At 34.1% G+C, this 10,422-nt stretch overlaps 1 protein-coding gene across 1 annotated transcript; it reads right to left on the bottom strand.

Annotated features, from left to right (window-relative positions):
• Positions 1-6,900: 6,900 nt before the first annotated feature.
• Positions 6,901-8,477, bottom strand: LOC137828838 (UDP-glycosyltransferase 84B2). Its single transcript, XM_068635572.2, has one exon. It carries the CDS (start codon positions 8,425-8,427, stop codon positions 7,003-7,005), a length of 1,425 nt encoding a protein of 474 aa, XP_068491673.2. The 5' UTR covers positions 8,428-8,477; the 3' UTR covers positions 6,901-7,002.
• Positions 8,478-10,422: the final 1,945 nt, after the last annotated feature.

Consider the following 10,422-nt stretch of genomic DNA (forward strand, 5'->3'; position numbering starts at 1 on the left):
AAAACAGTGTGAGATTTGCAGATAATAGTATGATCTTTGCTGAAGGAATTGGCAAGGTCAGATTCACTTGTAAAGATGGAAGAGTTGGTTGTATGAATGATGTCCTATATGTGCCATTAATGAAGAATAATCTTCTCAGCTTAGACCAACTACTGGAAAAGGGATTCAAAATGTCAATGGAGCAGAATTCTATCAAGATCTATGATCAGAAATCAAGGTTAGTTCTTAAGGCACCTTTGTCTAAAAATAGGACTTTTAAGACTAATCTTAATACATCAACTGCACAATGCTTGTCTTCAATTGGGAATAAGGAGGAAACAAATTTGGTGTGGCACTACATATTTGGCCATTTGAATTTCAAGAGTTTGAACCAACTGAGCAGTAAACAAATGGTCACAGGGTTGCCACCAATCAACCTATCTCATAAGACTTGTGAAGGTTGCCTATTTGGGAAGCAATCAAAAAAGAATTTCAAGAACTCTGTACTGCAAAGAGCAAAGAAGCCTTTGGAGGTTGTATACTAAGATGTATGTGGCCCTCTTGATAGCAATTCACTTGGAGGTAATAGGTATTTTCTTACTTTTGTGGATGAATTCACCAGAAAAATCTAGATCTACCTATTAAAGGAGAAAGGTGAGGTGTTTGGAAGATTTGTAAAATTATGTGCTAAGGTTGAAAGGCAATCAGGCTATGCCTTAACCATTTTCAGAACTGATGGAGGTGGAGAATTCAATTCCAAAGAGATGGAAGAATTTTGTGCTGCAAAAGGAATTGAACATGAAGTTACAACTCCTTACACTCCACAACATAATGGAATTGCAGAGAGAAGAAATAGAACTTTGCTTGATATGGCAAGGTGCATGCTCAAAGGCAAAGGGCTGCCTCATAGCTTTTGGGGAAAGGTTGTCACCACTGCAGCCTATATTCTCAATAGGTGTCCTACAAAAAAATTGGAGGCAGCTGTACCAGAAACAGTTTGGTCTGGACTTAAACCAACTGTTAGTCATTTGAAAATTTTTGGTTCCTTGTGCTGTAGGCATATTCCAGATGAGAAGAGGAAGAAGTTGGAAGATAAGAGTGAAGCTCTTATCTTAATTGGATATCATCCAACAGGTGCTTACAGGTTGTTCAACCCAGTAAACTAGCAAATTCTCATCAGCAGAGATGTTGTTGTAGATGAGAATGCATCCTGGAATTGGAGTAAATCTGTAAAATAGATTCATTGTTTTTTAGAAGACAGTGGACAACAACAAGATGAAGAACATGAAAATACTGTTGAGCCAGAATCTAGAAGATCACAAAGGCAAAGATTTCCTTCTTCCAGATTAGCAGGTCATGAAGTTTACAGTGATAATTTGATCACTGATGAAGGAGAGTTGGTTCACTTAGCATTTGTGGCAGACATTGAGCCAATCACTTGGAAGGAAGCAATAGTTGATAGAAAGTGGAAGAGTGCAATGATTGAAGTGCTGGACTCACTGGAGAGAAATGAAACCTGGGAATTAGTGGCTTTGCCAAAGGGAAAAAGACCAATTGATGTCAAATGGGTTTTCAAGATAAAACTCAAGTCTGATGGCAGCATAGCCAAGCATAAAGCAAGATTAGTTGCTAAGGGTTTTCTGCAGAAACATGGAATAGACTACACTGAAGTCTATGCACCAGTGGCTAGATTGGAAACCATTAGATTGGTGATTGTTGTGGCCAATTCTAGAAACTGGAAAATCTATCAAATGGATGTTAAATTTGCATTCTTGAATGGAATTTTAGAAAAGGAGGTTTATGTGACTCAGCCACCAGGTTTTGAAGCAAAGGATGCCAGCCACAAAGTGTTCAAACTTAAGAAAGCACTTTATGGACTCAAACAAGCTCCTAGAGTGTGGAATAAACTGATAGATTCGTTTTTGCTCAAGCTAGGCTTCACAAAGTGTTCAATAGAATATGAAGTTTATGTAAGAGAGTCACAAAGTCAAAGCTTAATCTATGTATGTCTATATGTGGATGATTTGTTAATCACAGGGAGCTCAATGACAGAGATTGAGCAATTCAAAAATAGATTGAAGGCTGTTTTTGAAATGACAGATTTGGGAATGCTTAGCTATTTTCTGGGAATGGAATTTGTATACACAGATCAAGGTATTATCCTGCATCAAAGGAAGTACATTAATGAAGTGCTCAACAGATTCAATATGAATCAATGCAATGGAGCTAGGGTGCCTGCTGCTGGAAATTTGAAACTGACAGAAGCCTTGGAGGAGATTACAGTAGATAGTACTTTGTTTAAACAGATTGTTGGAAGTTTGAGGTTCATCTGCAACAGCAGGCCTGACATAAGCTATGCAGTTGGACTAATAAGCAGATTCATGAGTAATTCAAGAGTCTCTCATATGGCAGCAGCAAAGCACATATTGAGGTATCTTAAGGAGACAACAGGGTATGGCTTACTGTTTCCAGTAAGCTTGAATAAATCTGAAGACTGTTTGGAGGCTTGGAGTGATTCAGACTGGTGTGGTGATAAAGTGGGAAGGAAGAGCACCTATGGATATTTTTTCAAATATCTGAAAGCACCAATTTCTTGGTGTTCTAAGAAGCAAACTGTAGTTGCTCTCTCATCTTGTGAGGCAGAGTACATAGCTGCAGCAGAGACAGCTTGTCAATGTGTTTGGCTTGAATCTGTGCTTAATGATTTGAAGCTGGATCATGTCAAGCCTGTGCAACTTTGTGTGGACAACCAATCAGCCATCAACCTTGCAAAGAATCCAATCTCACATGGGAGAAGTAAACACATAGAGACCAAGTTCCATTTCTTAAGGGAACAAGTTGGAAAAGGAAAGTTAGAAGTGAAACATTGCAACACCAAGGAGCAAGTGACTGATATTTTCACCAAACCACTTAGACTAGACAAATTTGAAGAACTAAGAGAGTGGTTAGGAGTTAGAAGTGTTGCAGAATTTAGCTTAAGGAAGAGTGTTGGAATAAGCTAAATAAAAGAGTGTATAAATAGGTGTGCACTTATGTTCATTTGTGTACATCATATAACACACAGTTTCTCTAATAAAGGTTTTTCAGTTTTCAATTCCAACTATCATTTAATTCCCAACACCATGAAGGGCGCCAAATGTTTCTACCGAAAATAAACTCGGGAGTGCAACTCGACAAGGACTATGTGTTCCCCAAGGAACAGTTCTCCGATTAGAAGGGGAGGTCCACCTGTAAAAGATTCTCTGATGCTTAAGTCAGTAGAAGCACAAAGATTGATGATAAATTCTTAACAAAGAGATCTAAGAGTAAGAGTATAAAATAGAGTCTAGTGTATCCCCTTACTGATAGAGTCATCACCTATTTATAGGTCTTGTTGGACTCAAACCATTAAGAAAAGCATTCAATGGTTAACATGAGATATAAATAGATTTTATAACAATAACATATAACCGCTAGTAACTTATAACCAATTTATAGTATGATTTATGTGTCTTAAATATAATATTAGATGGATAGTTATTGTTTGATTTATGTGCCTTAAATATTATATTAAATGTGTAGTTATTGATTTGAATGTACCCAATCATAATTAGGTATGTACAGTCATAAATGTGTGAAAAGTGTACTAGAAATGTTCTAAGTGGTATGAATATATCCATAGAGGTGAGAAACACGTCGTCAGAAAAAAAAATGCATTATAAGATATATATATTAGAAAAAATAATGTTTCTGTTTATTTACTTATTTATTAGAAGTTGTATATATTTTTATTTGAATAATATCTAAACTAGTTGATATGAGTATTAATCAAATCAAATTTTATTATTTATCAATATAATACTATTATATTAAGTTTCTTTATTACATTGTTTATTGTATTCGTTTTTTTAGGATCGAGAAAAATAGTTTTAGGGTAAATGTGGTATAATTAAATGACACTTATATATTTTATTATTAAATTTAAAAGAGCATATAAATAGAAATTTAGTTATTCGGGTTTCATTGTAAAAGAATCATTATCTCTCCAAAAACTTAATTTTCTTTTCCTCAATCTTCTTTCTAAGATTCTGACATCCTCACTCATCAATTTGACAATCAGAGTATGTCATTAGACTTTTGACAACGAAGACTATCAAACTGCCCAATCAGAATTTCTGATAAAGTAATTTCATTTTTGTTTCTTTTTCCTTTCCTCTCCATTCTCTCTAAGTTTTGACCGCCTCTCTTATCAGTTTGACGATCGAAGTTATTGAACTCATGGCAGTGAACTCTACAAGATTGCGTTATCAAAATCTAAAAATAGAGTAAGTTCATTATTGACTCCTTTTTTCTTTGAGTTAGTTTTGATCTGGTTAGGTTTGTCTTTAGTTTAAGTTTGCATGTGATGTTTTTATCTTTAGAAGTAGTCTTTGTTAGCTCAAGGCCCTAGTGGTATAGTTAGATTTTTTATCAGGACTTTGTGGTGCAGGTTAGGCTACCATTAGCTTTTGGTAGTTTGGAGCTCTTAGGAAGCATCCGTTCAAGTTCAGGTAAGTGAAGCTAGTTTAAATTGCCAATAGAACTCTAGGCTAGAAAATCTGGATGTAGGGGTGACATGGTCACCAATCTCAAATTATCAAGGGGTAGGGCGACATGAAGGTTGAAAAAAAGACAGGAATATACAAAGAAAAAATGACCCTCTGAATGAGATTGACCCATACAGATGATGTCGGTCGGTTTACAATAATCTATGGCAAAAATATTATCATCGGAGTCCGGCTTCAAAATGATATGCTTCCCCATAAAAGAAGAGATGGAAGAACCGTATAAGAAAACAAAGGCAAACCCAGTTACCTTAGGGTCTACCTAGTCAATCCCCAAGAGCTGGAACGACTGTGCTAGTGGATCCGAACTGTCGGAACCACCCGCCGGGTCATCTGCCCTCACAACATCCTCCACAGGGGACAATACCTGAATTGCCCCAACCGCCAAGGGCTCGGTCGTGGAGGAACCAAAAGAAGAGGAGGACGAGGACGAGGAAGAAGAAGGAAGGGAGGAAGACAAAGAAGAAGACAGGGAAGACATGACTAACCTCTCTAATAAGGAACACAGTGTGCCAGGATGAATATGTTTTGAGTGTCTGAGCAAGGAAGAAGTGACTCGACACTATAGGGGACCATTATTTATAGCCTTCAAGGGGCTCAGAAGACGAATCATCATTCTTATCTCAATCGTTGGATCTCCCTCGATCCAACGGTCCTTGTCAATTGACACCCCAAAAATCTTGTCATTAATGCGCATCACGTCACTTGTTCGGTGTCACCAACGTCATGTCAGACCTCGGGAAGTCCAACTGTCACGACGGTCTTGGACAAAGACTCTTCGGATTAAATATCCTCGAGTCTGGGGGGCAAGTGTACTATTCAAGGATCAAGAGTTGGGTAATGTACTTCTAAACATGACTACCTCCCTAATCTAGCCCAATAAGAAATGACATATGAAATCATATAAATAAGCACAAATTTCAAGAATCAAGTATGTCATTACACATTGACCTCGATATCGACTGTCGAATACTAAATTCTGACTTGAACGTCGGAGTGCCTTTTGCAAATATTATCTAAGTCTGAACTTACTGGAGATTGAGAGATAAAGGAACAAAAAGATAAGAAGGAGTTCATTTGGAGAAGAATGATGAATTGACCAACCCACTCAAATATTCTCTTAATATATTATTAAAATAAATTTGTTGAGAGAGAGGTGTAAACGGTTTTTTTCAAGATGTGTAATTTCTTTACGAATTTTTTAAAATGACTAATTTTTTTTTCGAAAATAGGTAAATTGTAAATGTAAAGTACGTTTTTTTTTAAACGTAAATGTGTTATCTCATTTACATTTTTTAATTTTATAATATATAATAATGTATAAATTTTTAAAAAAATATAAAATTCTTATATTTCATATACAATTTTTAGGTAAAACCGTATATGAAATATACATTTTTTATTTTTTTAATATATCATAATTTGATATACATTTTTGAATATTTAAAATTTGAAAAAATAAAAATATTAAGAAATTAAATAAGTTTAATTTATTAATTGTAATCTTTTTATATATGTAATTAAAGAAAATTATTTTTTATAAAATATCTTCAGGGAAGTTATTAGATGTTGAAATAAGAAAATATGTCTGAAATATTTTGTAAAATATCGTGGTATACATCAAATTAAATTTTGAGAGGTATTTTCGAAGTTATCACCTATTAATATATTTTAGAAGATAATTTTTTATTATATAATTAAAAATTAAATATAACTTTTTAGTTTTTAATACATTAAAATTATTTCGGATGCTTAATAAATCCTAAATAACCCAGAAAACTTTAACGAAAAAGTTAAAACAGACAACCTTAATTGAAAAAAATATGTTTAAAAAAAACATTGAAAACTGACATTACATTAAATGGAAGTACACAAACATAACAATTTAATTTAAAAAATAAATAATTTAACAAATACAGTAATTATTTATAAAATTATGTTCCACATGAAGATCTTTGATGTTATCTCGTTCATCTGAGAGAAGGTAGGATTAGGATATCATCATTATTATTTTCTTTTTGTTGTCGTCACATAAAATATCAAATACGAATCATCATTATTTTTTATTTTTTTTCAGATAAAATATCAAATCCTATTGAAAATAAATGTTAGGAATTTAATGAAATACTGAGGACAATATTGTTGAAGTACTAAATATCTCCAAAGGATCCAAAGAAACAATATTATATATTATAAAATTAAAAAATATTATATATAGATATATATATATATATATATATATATATATATATATGATTTTTTTTAATGTGTATGCATGGCTGCCGATTTTAGTATTCAAAAATTGAATTGGGGATATACTCATATTCAAACAAAAAAATTACCGTTTTGGAAAATTCTTAAAAATATTGCACTCCCTTAAAATAAAAACCAACAGTGACAGATACCTAGTTGCACTCAGTTGCAGAGTCGTCTACAAGAACTAAATATCTAATTTCCCACCAATAATTTCATCCACAAACGATTGGATATTTCGGTCCGACGAGCCACCGTGAGCCACCGCTTCTCTGGCCGCCCGTTTCAGCTCCGACGCGTTTCTCTTGAACTCCTCCGCCGCAAAAACCTCTTCAAATGCCCGTTCCACTTCCTCCGTCGCCACAAACCCATCACTCCCCGGCGTGAGCCGAACCCCCACACGAAAAACATCGGAAATCAGTTTGGCGTTTGTGGGTTGGTCGGTCCACTGAGGCCAAGCAATCATGGGCGTGCCCGTGGTTATGGCTTCCAACATGGAGTTCCACCCACAGTGCGTTAAGAAACAAGCTATCGCAGGGTGACTCAAGACCTTGGTTTGCGGACACCATGGGACCACCATTCCTTGCTCTTTGCTCTCTTCAACAAATCCTTCTGGCAGCGGAACCGGTTCCTCTCCTTCTTTATTCTTAATCACCCAAAGAAAAGGTTTGTTGCTGTTCTTCAAAGCTTTGGCTATGCTCTCCAGTTGCTTAGCGGTAAACACAATGAGGCTCCCAAAGGAGACGTATATAACCGAAGAAGGAGGTTGGTGGGTGAGCCACTCCATGCACGAGTCCTGTGGTTTCCACATTTCGATTCCCACATCTTCGTTTTCGTCTTCGCCCAGTAAGGAGGGAGGAACTAGTGGACCAACCGCTGTTATGGGGCATAACTCAGCCATGGAATCTATTACATCTTTCTCCAACTCATAGAAAGAGTTTGCGAGTACCCACTTGAGCTTTCTCATGTGTTGGAGCATCTCTGCCAGCACCTTGGGCATGCTTCCAAAAGGGTTTGATGGGAGAACAAAAGAAGGAAGGTCTTGGGGCTGTAGCAATGGAAGACCGGGTAAGTTGACACTCATGGAAGGGTTTTCGAGAGTGGGGAATTCGTTCAAGCTGTTGTAGAAACGGTAGTATATGGCGTAGAGAGCGCAGGGTTGGATCCACAGACATGCACAAGGGATGTTGTAGCTGGCAGCTACATCTGCAACCCATGGCACAAATGGGTTGTTGATGATGCAAGCGAGTTTTTTGGAAGTGTTAAGGAAGTGGTTTTTTATGACGTCGGAGAGGTTAACGGGTCCGAATTTTCCTACGAGTTCCATGTATGAGTCGACAGTGGCCGTGTTTTGGCCGATTCCAAAGCCATCGGAGAAGAAAATGATTTGGATCCCATTGGTGGTGATGGAAGTGGGGACGGTGTCGGCGGCGTGTGCGGTGGAGGATTTGAAGACGCGGTGGTAAACTAATTCGGTGGTGGCAAGGGTGACGTGGAGGCCTCGGGCTAGTAGGGTATTGCCTAGCCTAAGCAAAGGATTGATGTGACCTTGGGCGGAAAAAGCGACGAGAAGAACGTGTAGGTCTTCCTGAGTTTTGTCTTTGGAAGCCATGGATTCAGAGTGACCTTATCGAAAACGGTGTTGCTGAAGTAAAGGAGAGACGTGGAAAGAAAATTGCAATAGGGTCCCTTTATAATGCCCGACTACACTGCATAACTTGTTCCACACGGGGCAATCCGACACAAAATTACCGATTCAGACCTTGGTCATATCAATAAATAATACACACCAATAAATTAATAATTAATACACATCAATCAATAAATAAATAATTAATACACGTCAATCAATAAATCATTAAATAATACACATACTGCCCACTTCAAAGCAAAGTCGTCACACAAAATTTCGGCAAAAAAATTCAAAACATTTTTACCCAAAATAGCAATACCATCCAATCAAACATTGACACGTTGCCGAAGCACAGAGTGCCACGTAATGCTCATATAAACACTATTTCTTCTCCCTCCCTTCGTTCTCTCATTTCTTTAAAACCCAAATCCTCTTCATTCCTTTTAAAACTCCCACTTTTCTGTTCTCTTTCCTCTTTCACAAATTTGGCAAGTGTACCTTTTGCTCGTTGCAATACCATCAATCTCTTCTTTGCAGTATTTTTCATTTGGCACGTATTTTGAATTTTAAAATGGCAATTCTAATTTTTTTTTATATTGTTTTTTATATTTTTGGCTCTTACGGGTTTTTTTTTCAACTGATGCAGTTTATAAGATTTTTTTATCATATTTCTGTTGCGTTTTTGTATTTTTTAGGATTTTTTTATCAAAGTTGTTTCCTTTTATCTTTTTTGGCGATTTTCTTCTTCTCCTTTATCTCTTTTATGATGTTTGCTTTTATTTATTTTATTATCTTAATCTTTTTTATTATTATTTTTTTAGTGTTTGTCATGTTTTTTTCTCTCTCTTTGTTTATACATTCTTTGTTCTCTCTCTAAAGTTTTTGATTTTTATCTTTTGTACTCATTCTCTTTATCTCTTTTATGTTTTATTTGGATGAGTGGAAATGAGAGAGTGGATTTGAGATGATTTGAAGGGAAAGTGTAAAGAAAGTTAAGGTGTTTGGATTAAAGTAAATAGAATGGAAAGTGTAGGGAAAGTTTATGAAAGTTGGTGAGTGATGTGATAGGTATGATTGAAATTATATTTTTTTTAATAGATAAGAATGTAAGTTTACAAATTTACCCTTATATCTAAAATTTGTTAAAAATTAATTTGATTTATTTATTTATAAATTATAATTATTTTAATTAAAATATTATTTAAATATTTATAATTATAAATATTTGATAAAAACTTATTTTTACATTAAATATATTATTATTTTTATCTTTATTTTTTAATTAATATAATTATTATATAAATTTATTTCTATATTATTAACAAGTATTTTTTATTATTATTATTTATATTTATAATTTATTATATATAATATGATTAATTATGTTATTTATAATAATTATTTTTTATAATTTTATATTTAAATTATAAATTTATTTAAATAAAAATAATAATAATTTAAATGTAAAATGAAAAGGATAAAAACGTAAATTGTAATTAATTAATTAAATAAATATATATTTAGTAAATTGTAACTTTCTTTGCAATCCAGCGAAGAAAGTTTTGATTGAATTTTTTTTTTCGATTTCTCTGTATATTTGGCTGTATGTGTATTGATTTTCACAATTTCTTCGCTCATAGTAAATACCTTCCTTCCATCGCCCTGAAACAAACAGAGGTTCTGTTTGTTTCTCATGATGGAAAGACAAAAATTTAATGGGCAGCGCAGAAAGTTGGAAAACCAAGATTTTTTTTTTTAAAAACACAAAAATTGAGACAATTTTTACTTTCAAAACTTCCTTCGCAAATATGTGAAGAAAGTTGTCTACATATATATTTATTTAATTATTTTATTTTATTTTACTTTTTTACTTTTCTTATTTATATTTAAATTATCATTATTTTATTTAAAATAAAATTACAATTTAAATATTAAAATATAATCAAAATTATAAAAAATAATTATTATAAAATA

This window comes from Phaseolus vulgaris, chromosome 7 (assembly GCF_051622355.1).
Source record: "Phaseolus vulgaris cultivar YP4 chromosome 7, ASM5162235v1, whole genome shotgun sequence".
Lineage (NCBI taxonomy): Eukaryota > Viridiplantae > Streptophyta > Magnoliopsida > Fabales > Fabaceae > Phaseolus > Phaseolus vulgaris.